Source organism: Neomonachus schauinslandi, chromosome 11 (genome assembly GCF_002201575.2).
Source record: "Neomonachus schauinslandi chromosome 11, ASM220157v2, whole genome shotgun sequence".
In the NCBI taxonomy this organism is placed as follows: domain Eukaryota; kingdom Metazoa; phylum Chordata; class Mammalia; order Carnivora; family Phocidae; genus Neomonachus; species Neomonachus schauinslandi.
In genome coordinates this window covers 68,899,055-68,916,520 of record NC_058413.1, presented here as the reverse complement: position 1 = coordinate 68,916,520, position 17,466 = coordinate 68,899,055, and the positions used below count along the sequence as shown (strand labels likewise).

At 38.4% G+C, this 17,466-nt stretch overlaps 1 protein-coding gene and 1 pseudogene across 2 annotated transcripts in view; one reads left to right on the top strand and one right to left on the bottom strand.

The window, feature by feature from the left end:
- Positions 1 to 17,466, bottom strand: part of FOLH1B (folate hydrolase 1B) — a 66,176-nt gene that overhangs the window by 23,310 nt on the left and 25,400 nt on the right. For both annotated transcript variants that reach the window (XM_044919758.1, XM_044919759.1), the window contains exons 7-11: positions 10,667 to 10,760; positions 6,673 to 6,771; positions 6,296 to 6,381; positions 4,699 to 4,818; positions 2,453 to 2,535 (exon numbers count right to left, since the gene is read on the bottom strand). In XM_044919758.1, the coding sequence (XP_044775693.1) occupies positions 2,453 to 2,535; positions 4,699 to 4,818; positions 6,296 to 6,381; positions 6,673 to 6,771; positions 10,667 to 10,760 (482 nt within the window). The remainder of the gene's footprint in view (positions 1 to 2,452; positions 2,536 to 4,698; positions 4,819 to 6,295; positions 6,382 to 6,672; positions 6,772 to 10,666; positions 10,761 to 17,466) is intronic.
- LOC123326262 lies at positions 11,161 to 11,257 on the top strand (annotated as a pseudogene).

Genomic DNA, 17,466 nt, shown 5'->3' with positions numbered 1-17,466 from the left:
CTTGGTCTCATAGAATGAATTTGAAAGCTTTCTTTCCTCTTCTATTTTATGGATTAGTTTGAAAAGAATAGGTATTAACTCTTTAAAATTTTTGGTAGAATTCATCTGTGAAGCTATCTGGTCCTGGACTTTTGTTTGTTGGGAATTTTTTGATTACTGATTCAATTTCATTGCTAGTAATTGGTCTATTCAAATTTTCTATTTCTTCCTGATTCCGTTTTGATAAATTATATAAATTATATGTTTCTTTTTTTTAAGATTTTTATTTATTTGACAGAGAGAGAGAGGCAGTGAGAGAGGGAACACATGCAGGGGGAGTGGGAGAGGGAGAAGCAGGTCTCCCGCCGAGTAGGGAGCCCGATGCGGGGCTCAATCCCAGGACCCTAGGATCATGACCTGAGCTGAAGGCAGATGCTTAATGACCGAGCCACCCAGGTGCCCCAAATTATGTTTCTAAGAATGTATCCATTTCTTCTTGGTTGTCCAGTTTGTTGGCACATATAATTTTTCATAATATTTTTCATAATATTCTTTTATAATCCTTTGTATATCTGTGGTGTTGGTTGGTATTTCTCCTCTTTCATTCCTGATTTTGTTTGAGTCCTCTCTTTTTTTTGATGAGTTTAGCTAAAGGTTTATCAATTTTATTGATCTTTTCAAAGAAGCAGCTCCTGGTTTCACTGAGCTGCTGTATTGTTTGTTTTGTTTTGTTTTGTTTAGTTTTTTTAGTTTTTATTTCATTTATTTCTGCTCTAATCTTTATAGTTCCCTTCCTTCTACTGATTTGGGGTTTTGTTTGTTCTTCTTTTTATAGTTTTTTTAGATGTAAGGTTAGGTTTTTTATCTGAGATTTTTCTTGCTTCTTAAGGTAGACCTGTATTGCTATAAACTTCCCTCTTAGAACAGCTTTTGCTGCAACCCAAAGATTTTGGACCATTGTGTTTTCATTTTCATTTGCTTCCATGTATTTTTTGATTTCCTCTTTCATTTCTTGGTTGACCCATTCATTGTTTAGTAGCATGTTATTTAACCTCCATGCATTTGTGCTCTTTCCAGATTTTTTTTGTGGTTGACTTATAGTTTCATAGTGTTCTGGTCAGAAAAGATGCATGGTGTGACTTCAATCTTTGTGAATTTGTTGAGGCTTATTTTGTGACCTAATATATGATATATTCTGGAGAACGTTCCATGTAGACTTGAAAAGAATGTGTATTCTACTGTTTTAGGATGGAACATTCTGAATGTATCTGTTAGATCCATCTGGTCCAAAGTGTCATTCAAAGCCACTATTTCCTTATTGATTTTCTGCTTGGATAATCTATCTATTGATGTAAATGGGGTGTCAAAGTCTCCTACTATTACTGTATTACTATCAGTTAGTTCCTTTATGTTTGTTGTTAACTGCTTTATGTATTTGGGTGCTCCCATGTTGGGTGCCTAAATACTTACAATTGTTTTATCTCCTTGTTGGATTGTTTCTTTTATGATTATACAGTGTCCTTCTTTGTCTCTTGTTACAGTCTTTGTTTTAAAGTCTATTTTGTCCAATATAAGTATTGCTACCCCAGATTTCTTTTCACATCCATTTGCATAAATGTTTCTCCATCCCTTCACTTTCAGTTGGCATTTGTCTCTAAGTCTAAAATGACTTGTAGGCAGCATTTAGATGGGTCTTGCTTTTTTACCCATTCTGCTTTTTGTCTTTTGATTGGAATGTTTAGTCCATTTACATTCAAAGTAATTCTTGATAGGGATGAACTTATTGCCATTTTGTCACTTGTATTATGGTTGTTTTTATAGTTCCTCTCTGTTTCTTTCTTCTTTGGCTCTCTTCTCTCACGGTTAGTTGGCTTTCTCTAGTCATATATTTGGATTCCTGTCTCTCTATTTTTTGCATATCCATTACTGGTTTCTGATCTGTGGTTACTATTTGGTTTGTGTATAACATCTTCTATGTAAAGGTAAAATTACTTCCAAAGGGGCCTATCAAATATTCTGCAGTGAGACTTCCTGCCTCATTTTTACCATGATTTAATTTAGAGTCAGTCATATAAGGAACATAAACGTGAAAAGTACACCTTAATGTTCAGGCTCAAGGAGGGATTTAAATGTGGTTAGCTTTAGGAGCTAATGTGGAAAGGACAACAGAAAAAATGATATCTTATTTTGATGTTTGGTTTCTAGTGAATTTACTTATTTACTGTCACACTCCCAGAAAATGAAGATTAATCATTTTGACAAGTGACATTAAGTGGCTTCAAAAGTTCAAACCAAACAGTTCTTTAATACAAAGAGATTGTTATTTTTAAACAAGGATGCGTTGTTTCAGATTTTGGAAATAAGTCTGAATATGTTCTCATTGAAATCACTTGTTATTTTTACATCCTTGAGAATTAAGTCCTAACTGCTTTGCTATAATGAAAATTTATATTGTAGCAAATTATCAACTAACCTCTGCCCACTCAGTAGAACCAAGAAGACCAAATTCTTCTGCATCCCAGCTTGCAAACAAAATTGTTCTTCTAGGTCTCCATCCTAAAATATATGTGTAGACACATTAATGCTGGGACAATACATAATATATCCAAGATATTGTACAACTCCACAGAAAACAACACTAAAACTTCATTGGTTGTTTAGGAAAGGTGAACTCTGGTGAGAATTTTTACTTATATAATTTCCTTTCGTGAGATTTTTAAAGCTGATTTGTCAATACAAAAGAGCATATTTGCACTGAAAAGGGGGAAAATGTAGACACAGCAAAAATTCTGTGAGGTCATAATATTTGAATTGGTGTATAATGATTGGATACACACAGGCAGCCATCTGGTTCTGCAGCTGCCCGGAGAGAAAGAAGAAAGTGCTAGATGTGGTCTGTGTTCTGAGAGCAGATAAAACTGAGAGAAAACTCCTTACAACTCTTCCACGTTCTGGCATTGCACAAACAATTGTTCAGTGTCAGCTGGTTGTGTGATTTCACTCCCTTCTCTGCCAGCATTCGTCAACAGAAGCTCTGTTAGCAGTACCGATGTCTGTGGCCGCTACAGTAACTCAGCACCACTCAACAAGGAGGTGATACGGCTGGGACTTAGAAACACTGACCTTGGAGTTCAAGAAAGATCTTATTTCAATTACCAGTTCTTTCACTTACTAGCAGTAGGACTGAGGGGAAGTTATGCAAGCTTCCTCAGTTTCCCTTTCTTCATCTGTACCCCAGGAGTAGCAAGATACTACTTGATTTGGGGGAAGATTGAATGGAGTCATGTTTACAAATACAACACTTCATATGTGCTCCAAAAACTTGTCATTATTTTAGTAAATAGTTCACTTGTGCTTAACAAGAATATGTATCCCTACAGCTGAGTCCAGTGTTATTTTTGTCAAGTTTGTTCATGATATTATTCAAATTTCCTATGAGTTGTTATTCCTCATCACTGCATTCTCTTGGCATGCTATCATTGTCACTGTGATGTTTTGTATTCATCATAGGGAGTCTCATTGCAAAATCATGGCATTTTTTTGGACTACTGTTAAACACTAGCTAATTCATGAGTTATGTAGATTCAAGCCCTCATAATTCTGTGTTCTTAAAATACAAGAGAGCTGTGTAGAAAAAAAGAAAAGAGCCCTTTACCATTTTGTTTTAAAGAGAAACATGGCTTTGTGGATGGGTAGCCAGAAATTTGAGTTGAAACCCTGGTTCTCTGACCTGCCACATACTAGGTACACCACACACTAGCTATACAACTGGATTCTATAAACCTTGATTAGCTTATTGGTGAAACGAGAACAGAAATAACTAGACTTCTCCCTGGTTGCTAAGAGTTCAAAATAGAGAGCACTCGAAAACACTGGTTCTCTGAGGAAACGAGCACCATGCAAACTTAATATATTTTTGCCATTGTTTTTGTTGTTGCTAAAAAAAAAAAAAAAACCTGGATCACATTTCCAGCCCCAAACCCTCATTTGCAGGGTCAGTACACAGCACGGATTTTCTGCTCTCAAGGCATAATTTATTTTAAAAAGCAGCCATTTGAACTCAATCTTATCTTTGTTTTCATAAGAAGATTCTAAAATGATTGAAGCAATTGTGCTAGGAGGAGAAACCTAAATCTCGGGAGAACAAACCAAGGCTGGGGGTGTGGGAATGCAAACATCAAACTTTTGAGAAATCCTATTAGGCAGCGAGACCAGTACTTTTCTGAGAAAGCTTCCATCTCCTTACTTGGGACACTTGACCTGACGTGTGAGGCCAGAAGGGCCCAAGGAACTTTTGCTCACAGTTCTCTGATCAGGACACTTTGGCCTATGACCTATTTTGGTTTGTCCTCTCCTGTGAAGAAACCCATTTCTACCTTCTTTGTTGTCAAGAGCAACCCCTAACAGCAGAATTCCTTTATTTTAGATTATAATTTTATGAATATCAATAATGTAAACATTATTCTATAAATAAGCAAAAATAAATAAACAATATAATTAACTAACCCACATGACTAATATAGCCACTAGTTATTGAAAGCTGTTCTATGCCAGTAGGTATTACTAAGTACTCGATACTACTAAGGTGGTATACTTTGCACACATCCTCTCAGGTGACCCTTCACACAATCATGTGAAAACGTGGTAATTTTACACACTTTACAGAGGACTACACTGAGATTCAGAGAGGTTGATCTTTTTACTTTCTGTTTATATTACCTTCTTTTTTCAGTGTTCCAAAACTCCTCACAATTTCATGAACAACAGCTGCTCCGCTCTGAGGGTCAATGCCACCAAACACCCATGAGTCACGGTGACCTCCAAGAATGACATATCTGTCTAGAAAGCATCATTGCAGAATTACTTGTCATTCCAGGTCAACAACGGAGCAAACTGCAAATGACTCAAGAGCATCCAAACAGAGAGCATTCGCGACTCCAAGAAAGATACCAAGGTTCCTGAAGACTTGTGTAAATATACCTATTTTGTTCTGATTTTGATGTATGAAGAAAATATGAATGTGATAAGCAAAGGTATACTTCAACATATGATAGTAATCACAAGTACAGAGGTAATGATAAGTATAGAAGGATAGAAATGATTCCATCCACCTCTCTTTATAATTCTCTTACTCCTCTCTTACCTACTTGTCACTTTGCTTCCAGTATTTTCAGAGTAAGAGAACGCAGTGGCCACATAGTAGGTTCTCCACTTCCTAATCCTTCTGGTCAATTTTCAAGGTACAGCTCAGTGATTTTCCTCCTCTATGACTCCTTCCTAGCTTCCAAATGGGAGGGAACTGCTCCCACGATCCAGCCCTCAGAGCAATCCTATCATATCTGACCAACAGTTACCACACTTGAATGTATGGTTCCTTGTTCTCATTTTATCCCTTCATCCCTCATGCCTAATACAGAGCCAGCACAAAATAGGTACTCAGGAAGATTCAATGAATTGCCCCTTATATATTATTTAGTACCCGCGGAAAGCATACCAGTATTCTTTATCACTGAAAGAAAGCTTTGGCTGCTTCTAAAAAAAATATGTATAATGACTGTTGGTAACAAATATATAACCATAATTTCTAAGGAATTCAAACATAATGAAGTAAGACTATTTATAAAAAGTATTAATCTGTAGGTCATCTGAAATTCTGTGGAAATCATGCATCTATATATCTTATTAACTTCAATGGAAAATAAAACTATGTAAAGGATTCATTAATTCAAGGTTACCTTAATTTTCTTTCCTTTTTTTAGAGAGTGAGCACACATGAGCCGGGTTGTGCAGAGAATCTTATGCTGGCCGTGGAGCCCGACACGGGGCTCAATCTCACGACCCTGACATCAGGACCTGAGCTGAAATCAAGAGTTGGATACTTAACCGACTGAGCCACCTAAGCACCACAAGGTTACCTGGATTTTCTAAGAATGTTATCTTTTATATAGATGCTTGTAGCTATCATGAAGATATTTCCCCAAGCAAAATATATGGTAAACTAATCCAGAAAACCCTGAGAAAATACCTCAAAATGACCTCTTCCTGCCCTTGCTCCCTTGATCATTTAATTGAAGCATGCACAGCTTAACATTAACTAACCTTGGGCATCTAACCAGCCTAGCCCCACATTTCCTTTTCTTCACAACACGTATCACAATACAAAATTACCTCATATTTATGTATTCTGTGTTTGTGTAAGTTCCATTAGGGCAAAGAATTGCTGTGCTCTGTTCACCCTACGTTCCCAGAGCTCAGAGGAGTACCTGGCCCAGAAGAATTGCTCAATCGATATTTGCTGAGCAAATGATTAATTTACCTGGTTCTACTGCTCCTCTGAGAGTTCCAATCACATTGTAGATTCTTGTCACTTTGTTGTTAGAATGGATGTGCATCTTGACTTTTCTAAAGCAAAAATAAAGGACACATTCTGAAAACACTGGTTAACGCTTTGCCACCCACAGTTTTTTTTAACTCTTACATCATTTTAAAGATTTCTAAATGTACATATGCAAGAATTCCATTGTTCCGTTGTCCAATACCAATGAGGTAAGTGTACTCCCGTCTACAACCTGTGGTTTTGTTTCCTGCCGGTACTAGATATATTTTACTTTTTCAATCATCCTCTGTAATTCTTTTTTTGAAAAAAAGATTTCCTTCCCCGAAAGAGAGTTACAATAGAAACAGTCTCTTAACCTTGTAGAAAAGTTGCCAATAAAGCCAGGTCCAACATTGTAGGGCACGTGGAGATTTCCTTTCCAGTTGCTATCTGGCGGCGCTGCCCCACCCATTTTCCTGTTGAATGCAAAAAGTATTATCAGCTGAAGGAACATTTTGTAGCTAACAGTTAAAATGTCAGTGAGCTTGCTTTCTTGAGTGCCTGCTCGTAACGGTCTCTATGAGTCAGGGATATGCCATTTCCCCCTTCCTACGCATCGGGCTCCTTGCTCAGCGGGAACCCTGCTTCTCCCTCTCCCACCCCCCCTGCTTGTGTTCCCTCTCTCGCTGTGTCTCTCTCTGTCTCCGTCAAATAAAAAAAAAAAAAAAGTTAATCAGAAGAAGATACATATAAAGCCAACTATAATATAAAACAAAACAAGACAAATGATAGAGAAAGTTGTAAAGAATATAGACAAAAGAAAGCTTGATTTAGCTTATGGGATCATGAGCAACTTTCTAGAGGTTTTACTTGTCTGAATTTTAAAGGATGAGTTAAGATCTCAGCACGGGAAGGTGACGTGGAGAGCGTTCCAGGTACAAAGTATGGTATAAAGAGGTACAGATGCAGAGAAGTATAGAGGAAGTGTAAGGCATGGTGATTGTTTTGGCTGTACTGTAAGATGACTATAAGATGCCATAAGATGACAGAAGCTTGAAAAGGAGTAAAACTTTGCTTCTGGAAAAATGGAGATGTGCTTTACCCTATTCTTCCTGCTAAGTACAACTAAATCCTCTGGACCATAAGTGTATAGAAAACAAACATTAGGCTCTGAAGGGTGGAGAGAAGAAAACACACTAGCTTGGGACCTCAGAGTACAAGAAAAGACCCAGTGGTGAGTTCCTTCAGTTTCCTTTTTGGTATATCTACCCCAGACTTAGAGCTGAAAAAGTTGGCAAGCCAGAAATATCCGGTGGCACATCTGGAACACTCTATCTGACGACAGCTGAACACACGTTCTTTTCAAGTCCATATGGAATATATTACCAGGATAGACTATATATTAGGCTGTGAAATGAGTCTAAATTTAAATGACTGAGATCATGCAACCCTTTAATTATATAATCTGTTTATTAATCCAACTACAAAAGAAATAATTTAGCAATCAATAACAGATGGGAATTTGGGAAATATGAAAATATATGGAAATCAAACAGCTGCCTCCTAAATACCCAATGGCTGAAAGAAAAAATCACAAGAGTAATTAGAAAATACTTGGTGATGAATGGAAATGAAGACACAACATATCAAAACTTACGGGATTTAGCTAAAGCAGTGCTTGGAAAGAAATGTATAGCCGTAAACATCTATATTTAAGAAGTAGAAAGACATCAAATCAATAAACTAGACTTCCACCTTAAAAAACTGGACAATAAAGAGCAAACTAAGCTTGTATCAAGCATGAGAAAGGAAATAATAAAGATTGTAACAAAAATAATTAGAGAATAGAGGAAAGAAATAGAGAAAACCCATGACACCAAAAGTTGATTCTTTGAGACAAGATCAACAAAATTGACAAGTAATAGCATGACAGATGCTATTATTATTACTGTCATTATTGTTGGTGTTGCTATCATAATACTAGTAGTTACTCGGGGAGGCAAATGAAAGCCATATAATCACATTCCCTTCAATATAGATGGGAATCCCTCCCACCCAAGTAAATGTGGTTTTGCTTTACTTTAACTCACATCTCATCAACTTTTATTGAAATTCTCAGCACTCTTGGGCCATTATATGATTTTATATCTCTCCTTGTCTTCTCACACATTTATTAAGAAATTCTCATTTTATGATGTATCCAACTTATAAAACATCTTTTCCAATTAATACATAATGTTAAATGGCTAACCGTTTGTGGGCATCTGAGAATTGACTCTCAGGGACAATGAGCATACTTCTAACCTAAGTGTGCAGAGGGAGTAAATTTACACAGTAAAATTCATAAACAAATTATATGTTCTTTGAAAAAAATTATAAGACTAAATTCCAATCATGTAGAATGTTTCATTATACCTTGGAAAGTACAGAAGATGAAATAGGAGAGGGGCCCAACTGGCTCAGTCGGTGGAGCATGCGACTCTTGATCTCAGGGTTGTGAGTTTGAGCCCCACATTGGCTATAGGAATTGCTTAAAAATAAAGTCTTAAAAAAAAAAAAAAAGAAAAGAAATAGGAGCTGTCTTCCTGCTTTTAATATATAAAGATCATCTCCTATTTCCAAGTAGATTGTGCTTCCAAAGTTCATTTTTAATTATGGTGTTTTCAAAGCAAAATGCACTTTTCCATGGAAGTTATGTTATAAATGGTGACTGCATTTACAAGATGGCTTAAAGAAGCTAGTACATTAGAGACAAACTACATTTGTGATTTTTTTCCAATCAAGTAATTCTAAGTCCACATTTAGGATATGGCTGACATTGACCTACTTAATCTAAGGAGCAGTCAAATGGTAGACATAGTTAAGTACACCTCAAATCAATTCTATATGATCTTTCCTTCTTTGTTTTCATGCACTCTTTTTCTAATTACAAAGATAATACAGGCTTATTTTAAAAAAAACTTTTACATAAATGAGATTATTCTCTCTATATGTTTCTGCATATCTATATATAGATATATCTATATATATCTAGATATCTAAATAAATCTGCCATTTCCACTTAGTAGTATAGCATAAGTGTGTTTCCATATCATTAAATATTCTTGTACAACATATATTTTAATGGATCCATGCACATCATAGCTAGTGATGTATCTGACTACTTACCAATTATTAAAGATATGTGTTATTTACAGTTTTCCACTATTATAAGTTATGTTACGATCACTTTCAACTTTTAAATATCACAAATATTTAGACTTTACAAATATGTTTAGATAAACACATAACCATGGTGCCCTCAAAAGTTGTGCCTGAATACTGAATTCTAACCCATGTGGCAAAGCTAAGAGCCCAAAAGGAAAAGAGACCAAGGTGCTATTCCTAAATCCACTTCTCCGAATCCCTCCACTTCTCCAAATGTCAGCCTCCTCAAAGGAAGGCCCTGCATTAGGTCATAAAAAGTCTTCTTATAGAGACTGGAATAAAATGATTAAGAATGCCTTCTTATTTGAGAAAAGGTACTATCTGGCCAGATGCTTCTCTCACAATTCTACTTATAGAGAAGTCATGTTCTCTCCCTCCTAAAGGACACTGGACAAGAAGGGACATGCAGACGGGAGAAAGCAGGGCAGGAAAAGGGAAAGGGTTGCAATGTCAGGAAAGCAGAGGGGGAAGAGGACTAGAGAGGAAAATAAAATGGAATTGCTCTTACACTGTGTTATTCCCAGTCACCCAAGTCATGGATAATACGAGGATGAGATGAGTAAGATATTTCTTAGGGGAAAAGCCTGTGAGAGAAATAGCAAGGGGGGGGGGGGGGGGGGGGCAAGGCTGAAAAAGCCAACAGACTGCAATGTAGGTCTCACGTGGGGTGCAGGAGAAAGAGAAGGAAGGAAATGGTGGTGGGTGGTGGCGTCTAGTTGGGCAAGCCTGCCGTGGAATCCTGAGCCAAAGTCTCCGATGAGAGGAGCCCTGCGCCTCCCAGTGATGAGCCTGTTTTAGTTGTCCCTGCCGCAACCAGTCACTGACTGGGAATGCCTGTGGGAAGCAAGGCCTTGATACAAACAGGGTGAGAGATTTCAAAGCGCAGTAGCTAGCGCCACTGATCAATCATGCCCCTACAGGTGGAGAACTGGAAGTCTCATTTTCATAACCGTCACACACTGGATACCACTACATAACGTAAATTCCAGAATAGAACCACTATTCTTTAAAAGGGTGACAAAATTATAGGTTCTACCATCTAAGAGAATTTCAGCATTCCTTAATGTTGAAGAAATATTCAGATGTTGAATATTGCCGGTAGTTGAAGACTGCCAATAAAGAGAAATATCCAAACAGCCATCTGTTTGTTGCTAACAAACTTACTCCAGGAGCTTCTGTGCATCATAGTATCCAATTGGATGAACAGGAATGTTTGGAAGACCAACAGCCTCTGTGATTTCATGTCTATAAGCGTATTCTGAAAAAAGTGGAACACACATTAGTAGAAATTCAGTCCCTTTCAAAAGTTTGTCTGTAAATCACCTTAAACACATTCTTATATTGCATCTACTAGAACTGTCATAATAAAAAGACAATTTTGAATGTCAGTATGTGGAGCAACTGAAACTCTCCTACCTACCTTGCAAGAGTGTAAAAACATACAGTCACTTTGGATAACTCTTTTGAAAGTAAGGTTATACAGAATTGTGCATGAGGACATGGCAATTACTCTCCTAGGTATTTCCCCAATGAAGAAGAAAATACATGTACACAAAAAGACAAAATTGTACAAAATTGTTCATAGCAGATGCATTCGGGCAGCCAAACACGGGACATGGTACAGATGTCTGTCAAAAGGAGCAGGAATAAATAATCTGGTGCAGCACATATACTAAACTTGGAACAATACAGAGAAGATTAGCATGTCTGCTGTGCAAGGATGACATGTAAATTCGTGAAGTGATCCATTAAAAAAAATAAAAACAATCTGTAGTATAATCACACAGTAGAATTCTACTCAGCAATTAAAAGGAACAATTAGTACACACAATAACACGGATAAATCTTAAATCATTATACTGAACAAAAGCAGCAAGGTACAAAAGAATAGACACTGGGGGTGTCTGGGTGGCTCAGTCTTTAAGCATCTGCCTTTGGCTCAGGTCATGTTCTCAGGGTCCTGGGATCGAGCCCCGCGTAGGGCTCCCTGCTCAGTGGGGAGTCCGCGTCTCCCTTTCCCCTCTACCCTTCCCCCACCTTGTGCTCTCTCTCTCTCTCTCAAATAAATAATATCTTTAAAAAGAGAGAGAGTAAGGAAAATTAGAAAATATTGGCAAGATGGCGGAGGAGTAAGAGACCTGGATTTCATCTGGTCCCAGGAATTCAGCTGGATAGGGATCAAACCATTCTGAACACCTACAAACTCAACAGGAGATCAAGGAAAAGAATAGCAACAACTCTCTAAACAGAAAAGCGGCCACTTTCTGGAAGGTAGGACGTGTGGAGAAGGGAATCCGAGGCAATCTTCGGGAGGATAGACGGCGGGGGAAGGGGCCTCCATCGGCCACTTCTTGCAAGTGAAAGATCAGCAGAGCCCAAAATCGGAACTTTTAGAAGTCAGCTCCGCTGAGAGACGTCGCTCCAGTGGCTAAGCAGGGGGTGGAACCCTCATGGGACAGTGTGGTCTCAGGACCCTCAGGGTCGAGGAAAGACTGGGGGTGCCTGAGTGCGGCAGAGCTCCCAGGTATCGGAGCGGGGAAGCCGGCTGCAGAGACAGAGCCGAGGAGTGGGCTCTCAGCTTGGGGTTGCCATAAACTGTGATCCTCGGTGCAATAGGGCCACTGCTCCTCCAGCAGGGACCCAACAGGCAGCAGATCCGGGGAGACTCCCCTTCGTCCCCCGGGAGGACTGGCACAGGAGTGCACCGCAGGGATCTGCGGGGTTTGGAGACTCCACCCGGGGTCGGGTGCCAGAGATAGAAACGCTCGGTCACAGGCCGGGTGAGCACGGAGTGCAGCCAGAGACCGGGGAAACAGGAGTGACTGACTGCTTTTCTCTCGGGGCACACAGCAGGGCCCCGAGTTCTCGCTCCTCCGGGTCGGAGATTGGGAGGCCGCCATTTTCACCCTCCTCCTCCAAAGGTGTACGGAAAGCTTGCAGGGAACAAAAGCTCCCGAGAGCAAACCCAAGCAGATTACTTAGCCCGGACCGGGAAGGGCGGGGCAATTCCACCTCCAGCAAAGACATTTGGAAACCATGGCAACAGGCCCCTCCCCCAGAAGATCCACAAGAACAGCTGGCCAAGACCACGTTTACGGATCAATGAGAACGGCAGAACTCCAGCGCTAGGGGAATACTGCACATAGAATTCATGGCTTTTTCCCCATGATTCTTTACTCTTTAAAAGTTAATTTTTTTAACTCTCTTTTCTTTTTTCTTTTTTTTTTTGAATTTTTCTTTTTCCCATTTTCAACCAACATCGTATCAATCCCTTTTTTAAAAAACATTTTTTATTTTTCATTTTTAGAGTCATATTCTATCCCTTCATATTAGTTGCCCTTATTTTTGGTATATATATATATATATATATAAGTTGTTCTCTCTTTAAAATTTTGAGATACAATTTCTTCTAACAGATCAAAATATACCCTAAATCTCTAGTGTATGGCTTTGTTCTAGTCTCCTGCCTGATCACATTCTCTCCCTTTTTTTTTTAAACCTCTTTTCTTTTTCCAACCAACTTCTTATCTTATCAATTCCTTTTATAAAATCTTTTATAACTTTCATCTTTATAGTCATATTCCATGCCTTCATTGTATTAACCCTTATTTTTGTACATACATAAGTTTTTGTTTCTTTAAAATTTTGGGAGGCACTTTCTTCTAACAGACCAAAATACACCCCAAATCTAGTGTGTGGCACTGATCTATGCACCAGCCTGATCATATTTGATCATATTCTGTTTTTTTCTGCTTTGTTCTGTTTTTGTTTGTCTTTATATTTTTCTTTTTCTTTTTCTCTTTTTTCTTTCTTTCCCTATCTTTTCCCCCAGTTTCAGGTGTTTTCTGATTTGTTTAGTGTTTATTTTCTGGGGACGTTGTTACCCTGTTAGCATTTTGTTCTCTCATTCATCTATTCACCTCTGGACAAAATGACAAGATGGAAAATACCACCTCAACAAAAAGAACAAGAGGCAGTACCGACTGCCAGGGACCTAATCAATATGGACATTAGTATGATGTCGGAACTAGAGTTCAGAAAGATGACTTTAAAGATACTAGCTGGGCTTGAAAAAAGCATGGAAGTTATTAGAGAAACGCTTTCTGGAGAAATAAAAGAACTAAAATCTAACCAAGTCAAAATCAAAAAGGCTATTAATGAGGTGCAATCAAAAACGGAGGCTCTAACTGCTAGGATAAATGAGGCAGAAGAGAGAATCAGTAATATAGAAGACCAAATGATGGAAAATAAAGAAGCTGAGAAAAAGAGAGATAAACAACTACTGGATCACAAGGGCAGAATTCCAGAGATAAGTGATACCATAAGACGAAACAACATTAGAATAATTGGGATCCCAGAAGAAGAAGAAAGAGAGAGAGGGGCAGAAGGTATATTGGAGCAAATTATAGCAGAGAACTTCCCTAATTTGGAGAAGGAAACAGGCATCAAAATTCAGGAAACACAGAGAACCCCTCTCAAAAACAATAAAAATAGGTCAACACCCTGATATCTAATAGTAAAACTTACCAGTCTCAGAGACAAAGAGAAAATCCTGAGAGCAGCTCGGGAGAAGAGATCTGTAACCTACAATGGTAGAAACATTAGATTGGCAACAGACCTATCCACAGAGACCTGGCAGGCCAGAAAGGACTGGCACGATATCCTCAGAGCACTAAATAAGAAAAATATGCAGTCAAGAATACTATATCCAGCTAGGCTGTCAATGAAAATAGAAGTAGAGATAAAAAGCTTCCAAGACAAACAAAAACTAAAGGAATTTGCAAACACGAAACTAGCCCTACAAGAAATATTGAAAGGGGTCCTCTAAGCAAAGAGAGAGCGTAAAAGCAACATAGACCAGAAAGGAACACAGACAATATACAGTAACAGTCACCTTACAGGCAATACAATGGCACTAAATTCATATCTTTGATTAGTTACCCTGAATGTAAATGGGCTAAATGCCCCAATCAAAAGACACAGGCTATCAGATTGGATAAAAAAACAAGACCCATCGATATGCTGTCTGCAAGAGACTCATTTTAGACCCAAAGACACCCCCAGATTGAAAGTGAAGGGGTGGAAACCCATTTACCATGCTAATGGACACCAAAAGAAAGCTGGAGTGGCAATCCTTATATCAGACAAATTAGATTGTAAACCAGACTGTAATAAGAGATGAGGAAGGACACTATACACTACTTAAAGGGTTTATCCAACAGGAAGATCTAACAATTGTAAATATCTATGCCCCTAACATGGGAACAGCCAGTTATATAAGTCAATTAATAACCAAAGCAAAGAAACACATCGACAACAATACAATAATAGTGGGGGATTTTAACACCCCCCTCACTGAAATGGACAGATCATCTAAGCAAAAGATCAACAAGGAAATAAAGACTTTAAATGACACACTGGACCAAATGGACTTCACAGATATATTCAGAACATTCCATCCCAAAGCAACAGAATACACATTCTTCTCTAATGCCCATGGAACATTCTCCAGAATAGATCACATCCTAGGTCACAAATCAGGTCTCAACTGGTACCAAAAGACTGGGATCATTCCCTGCCTATTTTCAGACCACAATGCTTTGAAACTAGAACTCAATCACAAGAGGAAAGTCAGAAAGAACTCAAATACATGGAGGCTAGAGAGCATCCTACTGAAGAATGAATGGGCCAACCAGGAAATTGAAGAAGAATTTAAAAAATTCATGGCAACAAATGAAAATGAAAACACAACTGTTCAAAATCTTTAGGATAATGCAAAGGCAGTCCTAAGAGGAAAGTATATAGCAATACAAGCCTTTCTCAAGAAACAAGAAAGGTCTCAAGTACACAACCTAACCCTACACCGAAAGGAGCTGGAGAAAGAACAACAAATAAAGCCTAAACCCAACAGGAGAAGAGAAGTAATAAAGATCAGAGCAGAAATTAATGAAATAGAAACCAAAAGAACAGTAGAACAGATCAACAAAACTAGGATTCTTTGAAAGAATTAACAAGATTGATAAACCCCTGGCCAGACTTATCAAAAAGAAAAGAGAAAGGACCCAAATCAACAAAATCATGAACGAAAGAGGAGAGATCACAACCACCACCAAAGAAATACAAACAATTATAAGAACATATTATGAGCAACTCTGTGCCAGCAAATTAGATAACCTGGAAGAAATGGATGCATTCCTAGAGATGTATCAACTACCAAAACTGAACCAGGAAGAAATAGAAAACCTGAACAGACCTATAACCACTAAGGAAATTGAAGCAGTCATCAATAATCTCCCAACAAACAAGAGCCCAGGGCCAGATGTCTTCCCAGGGGAATTCTATCAAACATTTAAAGAAGAATTCAGGGCGCCTGGGTGGCTCAGTTGGTTAAGCGACTGCCTTCGGCTCAGGTCATGATCCTGGAGTCCCTGGATCGAGTCCCGCATCGGGCTCCCTGCTCGGCGGGGAGCCTGCTTCTGCCTCTGACCCTCCCCCCTCTCATGTGCTCTCTCTCTCTCATTCTCTCTGTCTCAAATAAATAAATAAAATCTTTAAAAAAAAAAAAAAGAAGAATTCATACCTATTCTTCTGAAACTGTTCCAAAAAATAGAAATGGAAGGGAAATTTCCAAACTGGTTTTATGAGGCCTCCATTACCTTGATCCCCAAACCAGACAAAGACCTCATCAAAAAGAATTACAGACCAATATCCTTGATAAACATGGATGCAAAAATTCTCCCAAAATACTAGCCAATAGTATCCAACAGTACATTAAAAGGATTATTCACCACGACCAAGTGGGATTTATTCCTGAGCTGCAAGGTTGGTTCAACATCCGCAAATCAAACAATGTGATACCATACATTAATAAAAGAAAGAACAAGAACCATATGATCCTCTCAATAGATGCAGCAAAAGCATTTGTCAAAGTACAGCATCCTTCTTGATCAAAACTCTTCCGAGTATAGGGAGAGAGGGTACATACCTCAATATCATAAAACCCATCTATGAAAACCCACAGCGAATATCATTCTGAATGGGGAAAAACTGAGAGCTCTCCACCTAAGGTCAGGAACACGGCAGGGATGTCCACTATCACCACGGCTATTCAACATAGTATTAGAAGTCCTAGCCACAGCAATCAGACAACAAAAAGAAATAAAAGGCATCCAAATCAGCAAAGAAGAATCAAACTCTCACTCGTTTCAAATGATATGATTCTTTATGTGGAAACCCAAAAGACTCCACCCCAACACTGCTAGAACTCATACAGGAATTCAGTAAAGTGGCAGGATATAAAATCTATGCACAGAAATCAGTGGCATTCCTATATACCAACAACAAGACAGAAGAAAGAGAAATTAAGGAGTCGATCCCATTTACAATAGCACCCAAACCATAAGATACCTAGGAATAAATCTAACCAAAGAGGCAAAGAATCTGTACTCAGAAAACTATAAAATACTCATCAAAGAAATTGAGGAAGACACAAAGAAGTGGAAAAACGTTCCATGCTCATGGATTGGAAGAACAAATATTGTGAAGATGTCAATGCTACCTAGAGCAATCTACACATTCAATGCAATCCCCATCAAAATATCATCCACTTTTTTCAAAGAAATGGAACAAATAATTCTAAGATTTGTATGAAACCAGAAAAGTCCCCAAAGAGCCAGAGGAATGTGGAAAAAGAAAAGCAAAGCTGGCGGCATCACAATTCCGGACTTCAAGCTCTATTAGAAAGCTGTCATCATTAAGACAGTATGGTACTGGCACAAAAGCAGACACATAGATCAATGGAACAGAATAGAGAGCCCAGAAATGGACCCTCAACTCTATGGTCAACTCATCTTCGACAAAGCAGGAAAGAATGTCCAGTGCAAAAAAGACAGTCTCTTCAACAAATGGTTTTGGGAAAATTGGGACAGCCACATGCAGAAGAATGAAACTGAACCATTTCCTTA